Source organism: Stylophora pistillata, chromosome 2 (assembly GCF_964205215.1).
Source record: "Stylophora pistillata chromosome 2, jaStyPist1.2, whole genome shotgun sequence".
Lineage (NCBI taxonomy): Eukaryota > Metazoa > Cnidaria > Anthozoa > Scleractinia > Pocilloporidae > Stylophora > Stylophora pistillata.
The window spans coordinates 25,924,272-25,946,159 of record NC_142520.1 but is presented as its reverse complement, the minus strand read 5'-3'; the positions used below and the strand labels follow the sequence as shown (position 1 = coordinate 25,946,159).

The 21,888-nt window shown below is 38.1% G+C and overlaps 3 protein-coding genes and 1 pseudogene across 3 annotated transcripts; 2 read left to right on the top strand and 2 right to left on the bottom strand.

Moving 5' to 3' along the window:
- The first annotated feature begins 121 nt into the window (after nt 1–121).
- The window catches only part of LOC111342745 (ATP-dependent DNA helicase Q1-like), a 172,765-nt pseudogene continuing 150,998 nt past the window's right edge, over nt 122–21,888 (top strand).
- On the bottom strand, nt 6,630–9,985 carry LOC148738045 (uncharacterized). The gene is made up of 3 exons (XM_088749983.1): nt 9,613–9,985; nt 8,817–9,062; nt 6,630–7,969 (listed from the first exon to the last, which is right to left on the bottom strand). The coding sequence occupies exons 2-3, from the start codon at nt 8,977–8,979 to the stop codon at nt 7,632–7,634; spliced, it is 501 nt and encodes a 166-aa protein (XP_088606109.1). The 5' UTR covers nt 8,980–9,062; nt 9,613–9,985; the 3' UTR covers nt 6,630–7,631.
- LOC148738044 (uncharacterized) lies at nt 15,085–17,167 on the top strand. The gene is made up of 2 exons (XM_088749937.1): nt 15,085–15,296; nt 15,423–17,167. The coding sequence occupies exons 1-2, from the start codon at nt 15,115–15,117 to the stop codon at nt 17,059–17,061; spliced, it is 1,821 nt and encodes a 606-aa protein (XP_088606063.1). The 5' UTR covers nt 15,085–15,114; the 3' UTR covers nt 17,062–17,167.
- On the bottom strand, nt 17,332–19,080 carry LOC111319153 (uncharacterized). Its single transcript, XM_022921979.2, has one exon. It carries the CDS (start codon nt 18,963–18,965, stop codon nt 17,457–17,459), a length of 1,509 nt encoding a protein of 502 aa, XP_022777714.1. The 5' UTR covers nt 18,966–19,080; the 3' UTR covers nt 17,332–17,456.

Genomic DNA, 21,888 nt, shown 5'->3' with positions numbered 1-21,888 from the left:
CAAGGAAATGTCCTTGAGGTATCGAGAGACTGAAATTCTAAAAGGAACGCAATTATCTCGAAAGACAACCGAGTTCATTTTATAATATCATTATTTGTACTCTAAACTGACATAATGAACTTGAAAAAACTCTAGGACTTTCATAGAAGCTGCCCACTAATGTTTTTCTCTGATCTAGATCCTAGATCTTGGATGCTAAATTGTTCGTCTTGACACTAAAAATTCTTGTTTAGAGGCGTTAATTCTTCCAAAAATTTGCATCTTTCCACGGTTTGACAGGTGGAGAGCTGAAAAATCACCCATCAATTATTTGTAATAATTTATAATTCAAACCAGCACCATGTCAAAAGTTTGGTGACCTCTGCAAAGTGGCTGAAAAGCTGCACCCAAATCATCGCATAACTTACGAGATACAGAAGGGGACGTGTTAAGGACATAGTAAGATTTACAAAATGGAACAAATCTCTTTCAAGGCAGAGACTTTTGCAATTCTTCTTAAGTCTCAGAAGAAGAAAAAAACTTTAAAAAAATAGTTTTAATTTATTTCACGATAAATCTCGATACTCATTTCAAAAGAAGAAAAAATAGAAAAACTTAAAGCCCCTCTTGGGTGAACGTCAGGATGTGATTTTTGTGAAGTAAACCATATCGTTTACATTTGCAGCCACCGTGACCAACACAACACACTGTATAGAGGTACATAGACATTCTAAAATCGAAAAGCACTATTGAATATGAACACTGTCTGAGAACAGCGAACCTGGGCTAGGGAAAGGAACGCCTGCCAGCAGTACTTGAAAATTTGAATAACCCGTTCGCTCACGAACGGACGATTTTGATTGGTCCAGTATTTTTTATTGACAGCAGAATGTGACGTCAGTTTGTTATGTATCACATCCAACATGGCGTTTAGCGAAGAAGAGATAGATCTTGCGTTGAACGATTCTTCAGCTACTTTTGATGTCTTAGAAAACTTTGTTTTACAACAAGAACAGCAAGATGCCATACCTCAACTTGCCAGAAATAAAGATGTGTTGGCGGTTTTACCGACAGGCTTCGGTAAAAGCATTATTTTTAGATTTGGTGTGGGAGTCAAGCAGCTTCTCACGAAGAAACACTGTTGCAGGGTTGTCGTTTGCCCTCTGAAAAGCATCGTTGACGACCAGGTTGTCGAGGCCCAAGAAATTGGCTTAAAAGCAACAAGTCTTTCGGACGGCTTCCCAGTAGAAGAACTTGCTAAGTTTGACTTGATCTTTGGTTTGGCTGAGGAAGCTTTGTCCTCGAGGTTTTTGAGTCACCTCAGAAAGAACTCTCAGCTCAAAGACGCCATCGAAGCGATCATCGTTGACGAGTCTCATACCGTATAAATATGGACAGGAGAGAGGCAAATATCAAGCTTATTGATTACTTTTGGACCTTACTGTGACTAATTATGAATGCTTACTATAATTTTTCGACCTCTACAAGAATATAAAAATTCTTATCTGTACGATTAAAGCTTTGTTTCTTGTATATACAGAGCTACGACTAAGAAAGGGATGAAAGCATCTGCATTCCGAGTCGCTTTTGGAAAGCTATCAACACTTCGGTATGCTTCTCTTCGATGAAGCTGGATCGATATTCTCGCTCATATTTAAGCATTTTCTTGATTTCGGTGTAAGTGGTTTGCAAATACGAGCGGCTTTATTCTTCCTCCATGCCGGGCTAGATTTGTTTGGCGTATCTAATTGCCGCTTATTTGCAAGAGATTGTATGTTAGTAAAATTCGTGGGAAAATGGACAACTTTTGGCTGTTTTAGGAGCGTACGCCCTACGTGTAAGAGAACTTAATATAACGTTCAAACTTATGTCAAGTACCACCAGCGGGAAAAATACGCGAGAAATCATGGACTAAGGGATAAATTGTCCAAAAATATGAAACTAATATTTTAGTCTAGTTGGGGTAGAAAGGAAGAGCTGAAATGTCAGTGGGTTATAACTCTTACATCATGCACTTGCTGACAAACTTTCAAATTTCCTTCAGTTTAATTGTTTGACAACCCTAGTAGGAGGACGAAGAACATAGTGGTATGCACAATTTTAGCAAAGTTCCATTCTCATCTGATAAAGTTTACGATTTCTTACCCTTTTCGTAACGTTTCCCGGTGTATTCTTTTCCAAAAACACACAGATAACTGTCTTTCTCGTATCGTGCAACGCACGTTCCATCGTTCTGACACGGCCAACTGATGCACGGAGACTAAACAGGTAAAAGAAAAAGCTTCAATGCAGTAAAAGCCCCACATGCATAGAATGGGGCCGAGAGGAGATTAACAGAAGTGTATATACAAAGGTAATCGAGAAACACGCACGTTTGTTTACTCTTGAAGCTTGTATGGCGCTGTTTGTCTGTTTTTTTTTTTTTGTTTTTTTTTTTTCAGAACCTAAGGGCTCCCAAAACATTTTCTTGATACGAAGGTAGTGCATCACTTTATTTTACGCTACTCGTCCATCAATTTATTTAACGTTACTCGAGCACAATTTGAAAAGTGCTTGAGGCTTATGGTCAGAAAAGTTTCAACTCTTACAGTGGTCCAAGTTTAGTCGTTTCAAGTCATGGACTCTGTAATATTGACAAGGGGCAGGAAAAGTGCTTCCGTCGATAGCAGGCGTCCTAAATAGTTGCGCATAGAGAACTGCTTATCTAAATTCAACCTCATTTTCGTAAATTGCTGTTAAGATGACGGCGGTTTGGAGCTTACTGCGATGCCAAAGTGGTGGTGACTCTGACTTGCGACAAACTTGTCCGAGATGTTGTACATGTCCGATAGAAGTAATTCACACAGCAATGTGTCAACAATATCATGAAATGCAGCCAGGTTGAGAGAAGCAGGAAGGTATGTTGACACAAGCCAATCCACACTCATTGCCATCCATAACATAATCTGAGCCAATGCGGGTGATATTTAGATAGGAAAACTTGTGAGCATTGAACTTGGCATAGGCAAGTCCTATCTCGGTACCGCGGCTAAGAGTTTTTCCACGCACATCAATGACTTTTTTTTATTGAACTTGAGGGAAGAAAAAGAGACAGCTAAAATGACAAACTACAATAAAAAAAGAATATTGCAACTTGTAAGCACTTGTTGAAGAAGTAATATTCTTGCATACTTTACATACCTTTTGAACCATTCGCCATTGAAAACGTTATCACAAATACATAATAAAAGTAGTTCCTGTGTAGCTGTATACTTGGACTTAGTTATAGGCGGAGTTCACCATGCGGAAATGCAAATCTGGAAACCACCAAATAGTTGAAAAAGTTAGTTCAAGTTTGAAGAGAGCACGTATTTATTTAACAGGTGAAACGGAAATTACAATTTGATCAGCTTGTTAATATCTTCCCTGACGTCAAACGACCTAAATAATTCAACTGTTTAAGTTGTTCAAATTTGCTTTTAATGTCATTTGGAGTTTTCTAACATACTCTTCTTGTCACCGTCTCTCATACTCTTCATAATGGTATTCAAAAGTAAAGCGTTATCTTTTCTGATAAAAACCGACAGTTCAAGGTTAAAAGACACGTGCACTCAACCTACAATCTTCACTTGTTTGGTCACGTGCATCGAGTTGTGATTTTTAACAAACCTAAGAATGAATTAAATTTTTCCTTGTTTTGAGTTTTCCGCAGTAATTTTTTAACTTTTATCTTATTTTTTCCCGGGTTTAATTTATTCTAATTCTCTTTTCTTCTCTAATGATGAGTTCCTTCCAGAAATATTTTTAGTTGTGTTCGACAAGTCTGGGTAAAGTGATTATCGTCTTACATTCCTCGTACGCAAAGTTTATTTGAAAACCTTAACTTGAGCCTCGACCACGCGTACTAGACCCGGTTTCTCCCGGTCATGTGCCAATGCATTGAATGGGTGCCTTTGATTGATACACTAAACAGTGTCAATTGCTTGGTTTATCTTGCTCTTCTCCTCTGACATACAAAAAACCCTGCAAGCATAAACGTTATTCTATTCATTGTCTCCTTTCCACCTTTTAAAAACTTTGAAGGGTTACATGGCAAGAGAATGGAAATTCGATATAAATTTGGAGCGATAAGAAACACTCAGAAAGTAAGCTTGTGCTGGGTCCCTTCCCCTCCGGAACGTCAACTGCACAAGTCTAGTTTAGGAGGGTGAAGGGAAACTAAGGCAGCCCAATACCAAGAAAAGGTGAAATAAGTATGCGTTATTGACCGAGCGTGAGGTCAAGGTGTCTGGATATTATTTGAAGACGTTTCTATTTATTTTATTTTTTTTGGTACAATGAATATATGAAGTTCATATATTTTGAACTGCGGTATTAAATACGTATGATGCAAGATCCTTCGCAGTAGATAGCGCCATTTATGCAATAGCGAAAATCAGACCTGAAAAAAATCAGGCCTGTACGGGATTCGAACCACTGACCTCTGCGATACTAGTGCAGCGCTCTACCGATTGAGCTAACGAGCCAACTGGGAACAGGCCGTTAAGTTGATTCGTAATAAACCCGTGATGATAAATCAGATGCAATGAATATATGAAGTTCATATATTTTGAACTGCAGTATTAAATACGTATGATGCACGATCCTTCGCAGTAGATAGCGCTATTTATGCAATAGCGAAAATCAGACCTGTACAGGATTCGAACCACTGACCTCTGCGATACTAGTGCAGCGCTCTAGTGCAGAGCGCTGCACTAGTATCGCAGAGGTCAGTGGTTCGAATCCCGTACAGGTCTGATTTTCGCTATTGCATAAATAGCGCTATCTACTGCGAAGGATCGTGCATCACACGTATTTTTTTTTTGTCGTTTTTTCGCATTTTTAGAAAACTAGAATAAATAATTTTCAAGGCCAAACCAGACTCTATCATCGGTAATTACGTAGCTGCACGTGAGGCTGCTCAACTAGTCATGAAATATCCATTATTAAATATATTTCAACTTCGCATATCATTATGAGTGTTATTAAAAGTTAGTAAATATTGCCGCACGTGTTTTCCTCATCCGTCCGGCCACTCGTACGTCACGATTGAAAGAGCAGGGCCGACGGATCATATGATTATTGCAAGACCGACGGATCATATAATTATTGTAAAAATCCAGTTAGTAGTGGCTTCTAGGGTTGCAGGGTAATGGTAGGGGAACAGGTATCTGCGCGAAAAAATAGTGCTAGATACCTACCCCTGAACCCACACCTACACAAGTCTACTGTAGGAGAGCGAAGGCATGCAAACTGAGGCTGCTGGATCATTTGAGAAGTGTTGAGATTTTGACCATTTTGATCTGATCATAAACCAACTGAGGCGCGACAATCCGAACGGGACGTTGTGTTCTGAGTGCGAATTAATCGGGTATCAAATCTGGCTGCACAAATAAGACAACTGGAAAAAACGTAAGGAGTCAGTATTGGTGTCATGTTTTAATTAGCTACCACACTTTGGCGCGCTAAATAAAGTTTTGTAGATAACTCACGCTCGTTTTGATGTGATAAACTTTTTTCTTGGAAACTGTAGTTAAATAAACATTGCTTAATTTGACAAGAAAAGTTGGCCCCTAGATATAATGAGAATTCGGAAATAGCCATTTCCTTGTGTTAAAATGTGTAAGGCAAACCTGCAGTCTATTAAGAGTTTTTTGGAGGCATGTGTAAACGCTAAAATGGAAGGTAGCTAAGCTAAAATAAACGGAAAATAAACGTTGTTTTCAAATAAAGATTTCCTGTAACTATAAGCTCTGACAGAAGATTTGAGGCTGACTCTTATTGTCGCGATTTTTCCTGAAGAGCCCTACAATTTTCTGTCGCTGATCGACGCTATAACAATCGCGGTCGTTCTCTTATCATTTTTATTCTACAGTTATGATTAGCTGCAGTTATGAATAGCTGGAAATTTTTTAATAAATAAAAAGAACAAGAGCACGTGCGAATGAGCACGTGCGTGAGATTGTCTCCAAAGCCTCAAAACGTCTTTACATCTTAAGAGTGCTCAAGCGGTCCGGAATTCCACCCGAAGACCTTATTAACATATTTTATGCCTTGGTACGATCGGTCCTCGAATACGCTTGCGTCACTTGGTCTACTAGCCTACCAATTTACCTCAAGGACATGATCGAAAGAGTTCAGAAAAGAGCTCTGCGTATATTATTTCCGGCGCTGAGCTACAAAGACGCCATTGTGGCTGCAAACTCCACTCGCCTAAATGTGAGAAGAGACGAACTCTGCAAGAAAGTTTGGGGCGGTATCTGTGTGCCTGGGTCACGGCTGTACCACCTTATTCCACCAAAGCGCGCCGATTGCCACGTTTATGAGTTGCGCAACAAAAACCATGTATCACTCTTTAAATGCCGGACCGAAAGATTTAAAAAATCTTTCTTTCCAACAATGGCGTCTAACGCCCAGTTCTTGTAGTCAAGCAAACCTAAGCGTTTTTCACTGGTATGTAACTGCCGATTCTTGTAATTCCCAGTCCCTTTAGACTCTTAATTTTAAAGTCAAATGTAAGATTTTCGTATTTTTTAAATATTTAAAGCATATTTGTAAATTCACATGTATTTCACCACTTAGGTGCCATTTTTGAATACTTTTAATAAACCTTCTATCATCATCATCAAGATGAACAAGTCATGTAAGAAAACCACTAATATTCTCCCCATAGGAGCTGATATGTAACGAATTGTGGAAAATAAATGTCCTTTTTTAAAAGAAATGGTTCGACAATTCTTCTGTCATCTTCAATTAAACTTTTAGACTGTAGACTGTATCATGTCAACCTAAAACTTTTCTTCTAATTGCGTAAATTCTTATGGTCCTATTGTTGTTTTGTTCCATGGGTATTAGGTACACACTCTAAACTCAATTTCGCCTTTGTAACTATTTTAACTGAAGATGACATAACAACTTTCGAAACTTGTATTTTGAAAGTGTCATTTATTTTCTTAAGATTAAATAATTTGGAAACGACTTATGGTATGGTAATGAAATGGAAATTCTGGTAAAATTTGGATGGGGATACAATTTGGGCTCAAAACTCGGCTGGGTTCTTTTCACCCACCGAGCCTCGCTTATATGAGCTTAATGAATATTGTTGAAATTAAAGTCAGGATGATGAATATTGAGAATCTTTCTTTTTGTAAAACGATAAAGGTCATTCACAAGGAAACGCTTACAGGAGGACTTAGCCCTTCAAAATCAGCACTAATGCGAATGAATAAGAAATGTGATTAAATATTCTCAGAATAAACCCTTCATTTTTTATCAAGGTTCAGGCAGAGATTAATGTTATTAGTTGAACATTAAATTATGTGATCAAACGACGCTTCTTACTTGTTTTTTTATTGTGGTCTTTACCTTTCTTTGACATGAACAGCACATAAAAGCGATTAAAAACGAATGAAATTGATTTCAAGCACATCATGTGATGCATTCATATTGTATACCGTGGAAATGCAGATTCACTGTTATTATTTGAAACGTTATCTTAAAAACGATTTCAGAAGCAGATCGCAGTTCTAGAAAAGAACTGTTTATGATCGAGTGCACAGGAAAGCGATTACATCAGTTTACCTAGTTATCTGCAGATGGATCTCCTTAGGACGGTTATAGAAACAGAATTTTCATCAGGATAACTTTTCATAGAAGACTTCGATGTCAGTAGGAGAAAACTGATAGCTACCGGCAAAAAATGGGCAGTTGCTATGGCGGGAATATTCTGGTGGAACGGTGTGCGTGTGTCCACAGTGGGTGTACGAATTTTGGTTGTTTACGGCGTCACTAGATATATAGATGTCGTGCAGGGAAGTACTATCACCAAACGTTGGTCCAGAATCGGAACAGCCATACATAGCACTGGGAGTATTGCTGTATTTAGCGAGTTTGACGGGAGCATATCCATTGATGTTGTTTAGTGAGAAGATGAAAGCTTTGCTGGTTGGAGAGTGACGGCATGGATTATCGCCTGTTGGTGAAAAATAGATGGTACGATGAATTGGCCGAAAAAAAAACTTAGGCACGATCCTTGGCAAGGATCAAGCAAAGAGGAACGAGGAAAGGGAACGGAGATAAAAAGCGAAACTGTACTTGGCTCTCTCACGATCACCAAATTTCTTTAATGCTGGCTGAACTTGTTTTAGCTGGCTGAGAAATCTTCTTCCCCCCCCCCCCTCCCCACCCCCCCGTCCCGTTATTACCGGCAATATGGAAAACGCTCAAAAACCAACTTTTTCCCCTGGAAATCGAATGATTTTCACAAATGAGTTGACCTCATTCCGTAAAGGATTGAAGTTTAAAGTAGTGGGTGTGGCATAGCAAATGGCATTATAAGTTAATGTTTTGCGATTTTCTCATTAGACATGTACGGTCTTGGAAAATCCTTCATAAATGCACTGTTAACTGCAGTATTTATTAAATATTTATTGGAGACTACTTCGAAGTTGGGTCTGTTCATCTCGGAAAGCACGATATACTTGTTGTAATCGAGATTTTTTTCTTTGACACTGAGACAAGGTTAGTACGGTGAAGAAGGCGAGGTTCAAAATGCTGACAGCTGTCCACGTAGTCTTTTTTTTCTTTTTTTTTCACCAACAATGACGTCAATGTTAATTTAAATGACGCGCTTGAAGACTGGACGAATAGCAACGTTGATATTTGTGAATTTCAAATTAACGCAAACCGCATGAAAACGTTTAACTTGGTGACGTTGTTTCCCCTCAGTGACTTAAATAAGATCTAATCCACCCTTGGCAGTTGTCACTTTGGAAAGAACAAACTTGTGGTCTTCTTCATGAACCAGCTTGAATACTTACTATGCCAAGACACGTTCGTATATCCTCCAAATATGGAAGAGTTGACCCGGATAACTGTCACTGTGGGTCCTTTTCCATCACAGTTATTGTGAAATGTCGCTGCAGCCCATCCGTCTGTCTTGGCGTGCCAGCATTTTACAAATACACTGCGGCCCGGATCCATGAGAACTGGACTCAGATATGATACCAGCACTCCTAGGTATTGGTCACCGTCAAGGCCGCTGAGAATACTAGAAGCAGCCAGAGCTGTTGTGAAATCAAAACAATAACTATGATGGGTGAAAGCTAAAACTGACAAATATTTTACCTAGTAGATAAATTTGCAGCATTTCCCAAATAGTTACATGCAGTTCTTTTACTTTTTCAACCCAGAAAATGAGAAGTTAAACAGAAATTATTTGTGGTTGGAAATCGTTGCTATGCTCTTGCTATCGAAATATTTGGTGTCTAGGGTCTCGTTAGATAAGGACATTGAAAGATCATTTTAATTTAAGCAGAATTGAAGTTTCTAGATGAATATCTCGGAAATATATTCAAAGATTTTAAGACCACTTGAAAACGTTCGAAAGCGGCACTTTCGTCATAAACGATGTGAGACTAAAATTCTGAACCGTGGCATTTTAGAAGCTGTCCATACACTGCTTAAAGATTAGTAGGAAAAAGTACGTCAATTATCATCACCTGCGATTATTGGTCCACAAATAATTTGTAGCTAAGTGTATTTACTATTTAAAGAGCATAAATCAAACCAAAAATTTGTTTGCAGTTTTCCCATTTTCATAATATGTTGGCTTACAGTTGCATCCATAGGATCCCACAGTATTAGCGCAATGAGCACTGATGTCGCAAGAGTGTGAGCCCTCGGCACATTCATCGATGTCTAAATATATGGAAAGAGAAAGACATAAATTTTTTTAACTTCTACACAAGATCAAAGAGAAAAAACCAAAATAAAATTAGTCAGAGGGTGTCACAAATGTCGCCGAAATATAAAATCTTATTGATCACAACCTGCAGAGCAGGCGTAATTTAGGCCAACGAGTGCTCAGTATGTTTTAGCGAAAAATGGCCTCCATCTTAGATTTTAATGGCAGCGGAAGGCTGGGGAGAGAAATTACTTTGTACCAAGGGAGTGAGTGATAGTCTTAAATAAGGAGAGGGGCCCTTTCCCCATCCCCTGCCCCCACCGTCTACTCTGACTCCAAATCGAACATTGCGTTCGAATAAAGGATCACGAACTTCTAACCTTAATTCGCCTTAATAAGACGCATGCACTGCAGACTACATTCATCATGACTTCTTAGGAGTTTCTTCTTTATTTTTACATTGAATTATGTATTGAGTAACTGGGCCATCTCTAACTAAAACGATATCGACAAATTAGTTTGTGCATTGCATTTGCTTTGTTAAACTGTTAGGCAATAATCAGATAGGTGCTTCAAGAACTATCTTACATCACTAATAAATTACACATCATGCACTTGGTCAATTTGCAAAACCTTCCTGTCAAAACAGTCCTTTCAAAAAGCCTCTTTACTTTAATTCAACGTTAGAATAATATCAAGTAGCACCTGCGGCCAAAATCGGGGACTAAGGGATAAATCGTCAACAAATATGGATCCGATGGTTTAGTCCAGTGGGGGTAAAAGAAGAAAAATTAATTCTCAGTGCTTTGTGACTCTTTCATCAAGCCTTTCTGACGAACTCTTCAGATTTCCTTTAAATTTTTTTTTGTTTGATAGCCATAATTAGGAGATGAGAAACATAGCGGTATGCACGATGTTAACAAAGCTCCCGTCAGGTGGAAAAAAAAGTTCTTAGCTGATAAACTTTACGATCTCTTTCCCATTTCGCAATGTTTCCCAGTGTATCCTTTTCCACAAACGCACACTTAGCTGTTCTTCTCGTACTGTACAACGCAGGTTCCACCGTTCTTACAGGGCCAACTGAGGCATGGGGACTAAACAGGTAAAGGACAAAACTTCAGTTTAGTCAAAGCCTCCCTTACATAGCATGGAGTGAGAATGGATAAACAAAACAGAGTGGGTGAACAAAAGTAGTCGCGTAACACATGTTTTTTACTCATACAACTTGCATGACAGCCCCAGCACTTAAAAGAAGAAAAACGATTAATAAAAAGTTGCTGAGAGGAGAACAGTTCAAATTGAGTAATACTGCTTTTTTAGTACTGACATCAAAATAACCAAGAACGATTTTTTTAGCTTTTTCTCTTTATCTTTTTCTTCCAACCCAAGGGCCTTCTCAAAAATTGGAAAAATTGCCTTTGTAACAAATATTGTGCATCAATTTATTCTATGTTACTCGAGCGGGACTGAAAAGTATTTCAGGTTCATGGTTAGAGAGGTTTCCATTACTACAGTGTTTCAAGTTTGTTGATGAAGTCATGGCCTCTTTAATCTTGCCAACGGGTAGGAAAAGTGCTTCCCGTCGATAGCAGGTGTCTTAAAAAAGTTGTGCTAAGAAAATTTATTTTATCTAATTAAGTCGACCCCATTTTGGAAAATTGCTGTTTAGAATACTGCGATTTCGAGCTTACCATGATACTGAAGTAGTGGTGACTCTGACTGGCGACAAACCTGTCCGAGTTGTTGTAGATGTCCGAAGGAAGTAATTCACAAAGCAATTTGCCCATGATATCTTGAAATATAGCCAGATTGAAGGAGAAGCATGAAGGTATGTTAATACAAGCCAGTCCACAATCGCTGCCTTTCATAACATAATCTGAAGCAATGTTGGTGATGTTCAGGTACGAAAACTTGTGAGCCTTAAACTTGGCAAAGGCCAGTGCGCTTTTGGGTAACGCGGCTGAAAGTCTATCCACTCACATCGAGAACTTTTGTTTGTTGAAATTGAAGGGAGAGAAAAATATTAAAATAATAAACTACAATTCCAAAAAAAATATCGTAACTCGTAAGCACGTGCTAAAGAATTCTTGCATACTCACCATACCGTTTGAAGCATCTGCCACAGAACATGTTACCACAATAAAACATGTTACCACATAAAAATAGTTCCTGTATAGTGGCTTACTTGGCCTTGGCTATAAGCGGAGTTAACTATGCGGTAATGTGAATTTGGAAGCCACCAAATGGTTTACAAAGTTAGTTCAAGAACCGTTTGGAGGAAGCACGTAATTATTTAACAGGTGAAACGGAAATTATGACTCGATCAGTTCGTTAATATTTTCCTTGACGTCAAACGGCCTAAATAATTTAAGTGTTTATTTTACTCAATTTTGCATTTCGTGTATTCCAGAGTCCTCTAACATAGTCTTCTTGTCATCCCCATCATTGTCTTGTTAATGATATCCACGAGCAGAGCTTTATCTTTCATGTAAAACCTACAGTTCAAGGCTAAAAGACACTTGAACTCAGCCTCGATCAAGCTGTAATCCTCGCTTATTTGGTAACGTGCATCGAGTTGCGGTTTCTGACGAAACTTGACGTCAAAAAGAAAAACCAGACTACATTAAATTAATGTACTTTTTCTTTTCTACTTTTCCTCAGTATTTTTTTAAACATTATTCTTACTTTTTCCTCGGGTCTAACTATTTTAATTCACATTGCTTCTCTCATCATAAGTTCCTTCAAGAAATATTTACAGTTGTGCCCGACTAGTCTTGGTTAATTGTGTTTGAAAAGAAAGTGGTTATAGTCTCACAGTCATCTCTCGAAAAGTTTATTTGAAAGCTTCGTGTTGAGCCTCGACTGCGTATACTAGACCCAGTTTTTCTTGATGATATGATGAGTTATTAAATGGCTGTCATTGATTAATATACCAAACAGCGTCGATTGTTTAATTCATCTTACTTGTACTCTTCGAAAAAACATGTTAAAAACACAAATGTTATTTTATGCATTGCTTCCTTTCAGCTGTCTTAAGAATTCAAAGGGTTACATAATAAAACAATAGTGGATATTCGATTTAAATTTGAAGCGAGAGAAGGCAATTCAGGGAATAAAACTTGCACGAGGTCCCTTCCCCTCCGGAACCCAGGGGCACAAGTCTAATTTAGGGGGGATGAGGGCAAATGGAGGCAGTCTAATACCAAGAAATGGTCCCATGCAAGCATTTCTTTAAGAAAATGACTAACGTCCTTGCTCTTTACAAAATTAAAACTTATTTGGCAGATAGCTCCACAAAATTAAGGTTTGTTTGAAGGTTTTTTGTGGCTAAGATGCTTTGTCAATGAACTTCACTAACAATATAGAACAGGTAAGTTCCTGTTATCAATTATTAAGAGGCCACCTTGGCATATTTTGCAGAGTTTAGCCGTCATTTTAGGCAAATGTTGCTTTGAAATATTTGTCATGCGTTTCAGAAATGTATCATGTTTTCGAAAAAGTGAATATCGCCAGGAAATATATCACTCGAAACGTTAGCAAATTTAGGTCTTTTTTCTCTGACAGAAGAATGTTTTACGATGACTGACTGATTCTAAAAATAACAATGAAAATAATTAGAAATGATGTCGATGGTAACAATCGAAGTGTTCTATGCCCCGTGGAGTGAAGTCTCTGCCAAGAAGGGCACAGGGGCATTTTAATCGATTATTTCGATAGAAATAGACAAAAAAAATAAGAGACGAACATTCGTAAGCCGTTGCCCTTTAGATCCCCTACAGAATTCATTTGAATTTGTACAAGAATTCCTGCTTTAGCTCATAATCCCTCTCAAAGACACTCTAATTTTAATTTCCGTCGGTTTTTTTCTTTTTTCTTCTTTCTTCGATACGATAAAAATGTTGTAGTTTTTGTTTTTGGAAAAGCTGACACAATTCTCCGAACGGTCAATCAAATAATCGAGGGCGTTTTATTCGAGTTTAAAAACTTTATTTTATTGCCTGCTTATTCTTAGGGGCTTCATGTTGCCTTGAAGTTCAAAGAATAGCAAAATGCTTACAAGAGTATTGTCAACAAACCCAAGGAAATTTCTTTGCAACTCAAATGTCTCACTTTGTCTTGTTGCTAGTTTCCATTGTAAGGATTTATTATTATATCCCTTCGGAAACTTCTTTGAAGCTTTATCCCAAGGAACTGGTTCATAAAAAGAACAAACGTCGTTTAAATTACACATCAAAACGGTGACGTTGAAGGAATATCTCCATAAGGCGCCTGACGTCTGCAATAACAATTACTTAATGCAATGCCTAAAGTTAATTTACGTATATGCAAATAGCTCTCTTCTTCATCAACGTCAATTGTGAACGTGTTATATCACGCTGGGTCTTCAGTTGCTCAAGGCGAGAAGCGTCTTGCATGAAAGTTACGCGGTGCTCGGTTTTGCAATTTGGTAATTCAGCAGAGTAGTTGAGCAACATATCTCGCATCCTGTCTTTTGGTACCTTCATTCTGCTATGCTGTCTGATGTATGCTGTAGAGTGTGAATATGGTGGATAGATTGTTCTGATTAATATTAAGGGAGTCTGAAAATCTTATCTTGTGATGCATTTGAAGCGGGTGTAAACGAAAGTAACTCATCGTGAACGTTCAATCGTGACAAATACCAAAACTCCCGGGTTATCAAAATGTTCTATCTTTTTAAACAGAGGTAAAAATGTTTATAAAGCTATTTTATTTTATCCATTAAGCTAACCGCCTCCCGGTTAGCTCAATGGATAGAGCGCTGGACTGTTGTGCGGGAGGTCGAGGGTTCGAGCCCCGGCCGGACCAACACTCAAGGTCTTAAAATAATTGAGAAGAATATGCTTCCTTTCTATAACATCAAGAAATGGTTAGATATTCTAGTCTTCTCGGATAGGGACGAATAAATGGAGGTCCCGTCTCCTACAGGGTTAGGGGTAGGAGACGTTAATTTCCCACGCACGAGATTACTGTATGATGGATGTCCTCCCCTGGGGTGGGATGGGCGGGTTAGGATTGATTGTAAAGCGCTGTTGATCTGTCATTGTAAATAGCGCTCTATAAGTGATAAATTGTAATTGTAATTGTAATTGTTAGAGACACGTAGATCTTTAAAGACAGGTGTGATATGCCTCACGTAAGCTGTTTTTAAGTACGCGCTTGGGATATAATGATCATAAAGGTTAGGCCATAGCTTCGACATAGTTTCATGTTGCGCTCCTTTGTAACAACAACTACAACAACAAAAACAACAATTTATTTCGCATTAGGATGGGAGGTTACCATGATTAAAAATTAATCAAGAAAAAAAAAGAAAAACCTTACATAATTAGCCATTTTCAAAACGAGCGGCGGTCTGGGTACGATTTGCCACCCTAGAGGCTCTTGGGATCGTTTGGAGGGACAGCAAGAACATGGTGGACAAGAGCAATGCAACCGTGCGAGACGCTCTCAAGGTTATTCTGACAGAAGAAGATATACCTGGTGCAAAAATTCCTCGCGAAACTGTAGAACAATGTAGCGTCGTTCAATTGAAAAGGTGGTTGCTGTGCAGGGGAGCAAAGACTACGGGAAATAAGAAAGCATTGATAACAAGGTAGGTTCACTCGAGGTGTATATTTTCATTTAGTGGTGTACATATGAGCTTAAATTATATCGAAGGAGAAATTGTGTCGTTTTATTTTGTTTCATTCCAGTCATATATCATGTTCATATTTTTCAGAGTTCAAGATTACATTAAGCATGGACTAGACGTTAAATATCTCCGTGATCCAGACGGTGGACTACACCTTCTCCGCAAGAAGGCTCAACTTGGAGTGCTGGAGGAGGAAGAGCCGCAGCTCAACCAATTCTTTCCAAAAGAAGGATACAAACCTGATTTTAAAGATTTGCCTAAGATAGCTTTTGGAACCGTTTGGCAGTTTATGATTGAAGGAGTTGAAAGTAAAAAACAACTTTCCACTGCAAAGCCCCTAGTCAAGGGATTTAACTTCTTCAAGTCAGGGCATGTTTTATACATTGGACATCTGCACCAAAATGGAAAACATTATGTAAAAAGCCAAGTTCTGCCATCGATGAAAAAAGATAAAGTATACTCTTGTTTTCTGTTAATGTCATCCATAGGTTGTGTGTTAAAAGCACACTGTAAGTGTCCTGCTGGTATTGATGGCCGTTGTAACCATGTGGCATCTACATTGTTTGCCCTTGAACAAAGCTTTAAGGAGACGAAAAGGAAAAATTCGGATGCAGCTGAGTCCTGCACATCTAAGCCTTGTAAATGGAATGTGCCAGGGAAACGCAAGGGTCCAGTGACACCTATCTCTGAGATGAGCTTTGTCAAACATGATTATGCTAAAGAAAAGAAAGCAAAAAGGCCAAAGCTAGCCTCATGTCCAGCACAGAATGGTACCTGTGTATCAGAAAAAAAAGTCTGGCCAAGTGAAAGATTACAAAACTTCCATAAATCTTTAAAAGAATATCAAATGAAATCTGGGAGAGCTGTTGGATGGACACATATTCTTCCTCAAAAGGTAAATAATCTGGAAGAGCCACTCATCTCACCCATCAAATGTCATCCAATATCAGCTGATGAACTAAGAGTGAGATTTGAGAAAGTGAAGAGGAACATTAATTTTGATGAAGAAAAAATAAAGAAAGTAGAAGAGCAAACACGAGGGCAGTCAAACTCAAATTTGTGGCATCATCACAGGCAGCCCAGGATTACTGCTACAAATTGTTACAGAATAGCTGTGCAAAGGGAAACAACATCACCAACAAAAATCATCCAAGATGTCCTTGGTTACAAAAAACCATTTCAGAGTAAATACATGCAAGAAGGACTTGAAATGGAGGACAGGATCATAGCTGCTTACAAATTATTAAAGCAGGGGGAAGGGGTTACTGAGATATCCGTAGAAAAATGTGGCTTTTTCATTTCCAAGCATCATGGGTTACTCGGAGCAAGTCCAGACGGATTAGTGTGTGACCCTTCTGCAGAAGACAGTAAGGGTCTTCTTGAAGTGAAATATATTCAGATGGAAAAGCAAGAAAGTCTGGAGGAGGCTCTGCTCCGAAAAGGAATTTGCAAGAAGTTTGAGGAATCTGTGATTTTGAACTCAAGACACAAATATTATTTTCAAGTACAACAGGCAATGTTTGTGGCAGAGCAAAAATGGACTGACTTTGTGGTTATGGGAACAGCCTCTTCCACACCTTTTTGTGAGAGAGTTTATTTCTCACAAGAACACTGGGATAGAATATTCCCAAAACTTGAATCATTTTTTAACTGCTGGATTGTACCAGAACTTTCATATCCTTGTGTGAAATATGGGCTCCCCAAAATTGATGCGCGCATGTTTTGAGAGCTTTTTGTTTTAAGAGTTTTATTCTTTTTCATCTACTAGAAAACTTATAACTGAAGTTGTATTTCTTAACATGTCCAATGTTGAATAATATCATTATACTATACGCTGCATGTTTTGGCAAACCTAGATTTAAATGTGTAGTCAAAGCATTTGCAATGCTAAACCTAAAATGCAAATGACCCAACCTACTATCATTGTGTGATGTAGCTGCTCCCCAAAGTAAGCTGAATTTGAATCACTCATTTGACTCCAATTTCAATACCAATATTATTGTTTGGTCCAAACAAAATTTATTTCATTACACCATTTAATGAAAGTTATTGCAATATGAATGTTTTCGTGTTTCATCATCAACATGTGTCATGACAGTTAACAATATTACATGATAATTTTTAATTTATAAGAGGGGGTTGAAAATTTGACAAAGCACAGACCACTACAAGCATGTCTGATGCAATAGGTGCAATAGTAATTGGTATCTTATGGTCGAAGATGTGCCAGTTCTTTATACGTTCCATGAGCCGCTCCACATGAACTCTTAGGCTAGCAACCACCTTGTTGTGATTTGTTTCATTTGTGGAAAACTGTATCTTCTGTTCTAAAAATTTTGGTATAACAAGGCTTGCACCAACAGAAGCTAATTCATCCTGACAATTGAACCCTTTGTCAGCCAGTACCTGGTCACCAGGATTTAGTCTGTCTAGAAAACCACTAAGAACAGTTATTTCCTTATCTGAGGTTGAACCAGGAAATAAGTCACTCACAAAACATAAAACACCGCTTGGCGTTATGCCCAACAGTGATTTCATGGTGGTTCTTGACTTGTATGATGAAAAACAGGTAGACTGTGAATCAAGAGCAGATGGCCTCTCCATTTCAAATTCCGTGCAATCGACAATGACTGTTACGTTAGGCAACAGTTTCTTAAAACTGTCAGGCCTATAACATTGAAGTACTTCTCTTGGGGGGATGATGATAAGAGGTTCAAATTCCCTCCTCAAAAATGGAATCCAGGCATTTACAATCTTAGAGACAGTTGATCTTGAAACCAAAAATCGATGAGCAAGATCATTCTCAAACAAACCCAGCCTCAAGCGCAGCATAACAAGGGTAAACTCCTGGAATTTAGTAAGTACTCTGGGTCTCCCAACATTACCGTTCGTGGTGGTCCTTTTGTGCCCATAATTAATATTGCTAGAGGCTTGTTCTACAGTTTTGTAACAAAGAATAAAAGCATTGTAATCGGGAAAGCCGGTGTAGAATGCAATATCATCATCTTTATCTTTAAATTTGCTTATGTCAAATCTATTGTTATCTAAAGCATGCTTCAAGCTTTCGATTTCCTTTTGTAATTTGCTGTTCACCTCTTTTATGTTGTTGTTTTCTTTCTCCAACTGCTGAATCTCTCCCTTAAGCTTAACAATTTCTTGTTCTCTTGTTTGCATTCTGTTGTATAAACTGTTTAGTTGGTCTCCAGTAAGTAACGTTTGCATTTCCACACTGGTACTGGTGTCAGCATTAACATTCATATTTTCTGTCTGTTCTTCAAATTTAAAGTTCGCTTCCTGTGGTAATTGAGCAAGTGCTGTTTTTCTTTTTTTGGTTTGCTCTATTTTCTGTACATCTTCGAAACTGGCCCTCTTGCGTTCTCTACGTTGAGCTGTCGGTTTTGTCCATGGAAAAATTGAAGGCAAGTGCGTTCTGCTAAGTTTTTCTCCTCCATCGAAATGAACTGAGCAAATCCGCGTACTCGTAGAATCTAATTTCAGAGTCTCGTTCCTCATAAGAACCACGTACTTTCTACGTATATGAGGGTCTTTTGGAATTCTATAATACTGAAGGTTAGGTGCATTTCTGTAACTATTAGTGCAGCCTGGAATACAGCAGTTATAGTGTGCCATGTTTGTCACACGTCAGCTGTGCGTTTGTTTACCTTCACGCTGTCCCTCCAAACGATCCCAAGAGCCTTTATGGTGGCAAATCGTACCCAGACCGCCGCTCGTTTTGAAAATGGCTAATTGACACTGCCCGCAAGTAGCACAGGCTAGTCGCGGCGGGCAGTGACAAAAATTTGTTAAGAGTCTGAAGTAGATTATAAATGAAAAGATCATTACAGCTTGTTGGAATGCTTTGACGCAGAAAAGAAATTGTACCATCATTGCATGAGACAGTGCGACAGTGAATTAGCGAGCTATTCGTCCATTTTCGCTCAGCCCATTTATACAAAAGAAATGATTAGAAAATTTCAAATATCTCGCCTGAAAGTCAGTACTCCTTAAACTGTCGTTTAGAAAGTGATAGTCGACAAGCATCAGAAGCAAATATATAAAATTGTAAAAACGGTCGAGCTGTCAATAGAAGTTTTTCGTCGCGTGAACTTTCATCGCATTCACCTTGATCTAAATTTAGAGATAGCTCTTTATTAAAGAAACTTGAACGATTTATCACTTCAATTTATTTACAAGTAATAAGTTTCGATAAACCAAAGAAATGTCCTTGAGATATCGAGAGACTGAAATTCTAAAAGGAACGCAATCATCTCGAAAGACAACCGAATTCATTTTTATGATATCATTATTTGTATTCTAAACTGACCTAATGAACTTGACAAAACTCTAGGACTTTCATAGAAGCTGCCCACTAATTTTTTTCTCTGATCTAGATCCTAGATCTTGGATGCTAAATTGTTCGTCTTGACACTAAAAATTCCTGTTTAGAGGCGTTAATTCTTCCAAAAATTTGCATCTTTCCACGGTTTGACAGGTGGAGAGCTGAAAAATCACCCATCAATTATTTATAATAGTTTATAATTCAAACCAGCACCATGTCAAAATTTTGGTGACTTCTGCAAAGTGGCTGAAAAGCTGCACTCAAATCATCGCATAACTTTTGAGATACAGAGGGGGACGTGTTAAGGACATATTAAGATTTACAAAATGGAACAAATCTCTTTCAAGGAAGAGTCTGTTGCAATTCTTCTTAAGTCTCAGGAGAAGAGAAAAAAATTAAAAAAATAGTTTGAATTTATTTCACGATAAATCTCGATACTCATTTCAAAAGAAGAAAAAACAGAAAAACTTAAAGACCCTCTTGGGTGAACACCAGGATGTGATTTTTGTGAAGTAAACCATATCGTTTACATTTGCAGCTACCGTGACCAAGACAACACACTGTATAGAGGTACATCTACATTCTGAAATCGAAAAACATTATAGAAATGAACACTATCTGAGAACAGCGAACCTGTGCGAGAATTTCGTACTTCTAAAGAAGTACCCTAGAAAGCTAATACAAAAAGAAGATACCAGAATTTTTCTAATAGATCAAATCTCAGGATCGTAGTCATGACTTAGTGATGGCTTCTATTTTTTTCATTTTTTTAGTACATGTGAACCTATTCATAGAAGACCATGTAATCTCGGGAGGGCCATGAATTTGCAAGTGTATGGTTGTAAAGTGTTTATTCTCGTTCGATAAAAATTAATATTTATTCATCTATTTGTCTATTCATACCACCCACTCAGACATCACAAGGGCGAAATTTATAATTTATTTGAACATCAAGCTTACTTTCAAACTTTGTCTTACTAATGTCAACATTTTCTGTACCTTACATTGCTGTACAATTAGCAAATAATATTATAATATTGTTAATAATTATGCCAATCCCTTTAAATTTTGACAATGATGAGAGGATGTAATCCAAACGTCATGTTATGCTTTTTCTTTGTCGATTTTCATCAGTATGCTGTTTTATTACGTCGATTACAGTTTCTGTTACCAATTCATCTTCCGCCATCCCTTTCCTAGTAAATACCCGCGCTACTAACAAAGTTCGGCATCCTTATCAAATAGAATATTCCCTTTAAGCCAAAGGTATAAAGTTCTCTCCTTGCGCGTTAATCCTTTTAAGAAAGATGTTATTCCTCGTTGCGCTCTTTAGACCAGTGTCGCCAACTGGATTTCAGAGCGGCCCTCGCTTTCAGAGGTCATTGGCTGCTTAAACACACGATAGGGGTTCCTGGAGTCATCGCACAGGACTTCTGTGGGGCTATATGTTTCATGGAGCCTAACTGTGTCAGCTATAACATATTAGAATCCTGCGATTCCCCGCCAATCACCAGATGCGTACTGAATGACGCGACTCACTTTGAACACCCGAACGAACTGGTTCAACCAAATCTGCAGCCCATATTTCATCAATATGACGAACAATTATACGCCGCCGAGTAAGGTTACGTTTGATGGGTTTATGTAATTCATCAGCTAATTTTACTTGCCAGCTTATTTCACTCGACGGCTTTTTCCGTTTTTTGACTTATTTTGTGATGAAATTTTGTGGGCCGAGGCCAGGAACGTGTTCGATAATTGAGTCAGTTTGCTAGACATAACGTCTCGTAGTCACGTTCGACGCACTAAAAACTACTATAAAACGAATACAAGAATTGTAAAAACGTGTAAAATGGTATATAAAAAGTCACTTGTAAATATGTAGCGGAATTCCAAATCCAAATTCGATTTGGAATTCCGCTACATATTTACAAGTGACTTTTTATATACCATTTTACACGTTTTTACAATTCTTGTATTCGTTTTATAGTAGTTTTTAGTGCGTCGAACGTGACTACGAGACGTTATGTCTAGCAAACTGACTCAATTGACTTATTTTGTTTTACACTAAGACTTAATATCTGTTTAGTATTAATCAAGAATCGAGCTGTTTGTTCCCATTTCGGCATCTCTACATAAGGTATTTGATCTAATGATTTAACCATTTGACGATCGTAATCACCTTTGTCTTTACCCATATCATGACATATATCA

Bases quoted from the DNA above. Each gene is read 5' to 3' on its own strand.
- LOC148738045 (XM_088749983.1), bottom strand. From the start codon at position 8,979: ATGGATCCGGGCCGCAGTGTATTTGTAAAATGCTGGCACGCCAAGACA. The intron at 7,970-8,816 runs GTAAGTATTCAA...TTTCACCAACAG, and splicing joins TACGAACGTGTCTTGGCATA to GCGATAATCCATGCCGTCAC.
- LOC148738044 (XM_088749937.1), top strand. From the start codon at position 15,115: ATGGTGGACAAGAGCAATGCAACCGTGCGAGACGCTCTCAAGGTTATT. The intron at 15,297-15,422 runs GTAGGTTCACTC...CATATTTTTCAG, and splicing joins AAGAAAGCATTGATAACAAG to AGTTCAAGATTACATTAAGC.
- LOC111319153 (XM_022921979.2), bottom strand. From the start codon at position 18,965: ATGGCACACTATAACTGCTGTATTCCAGGCTGCACTAATAGTTACAGA.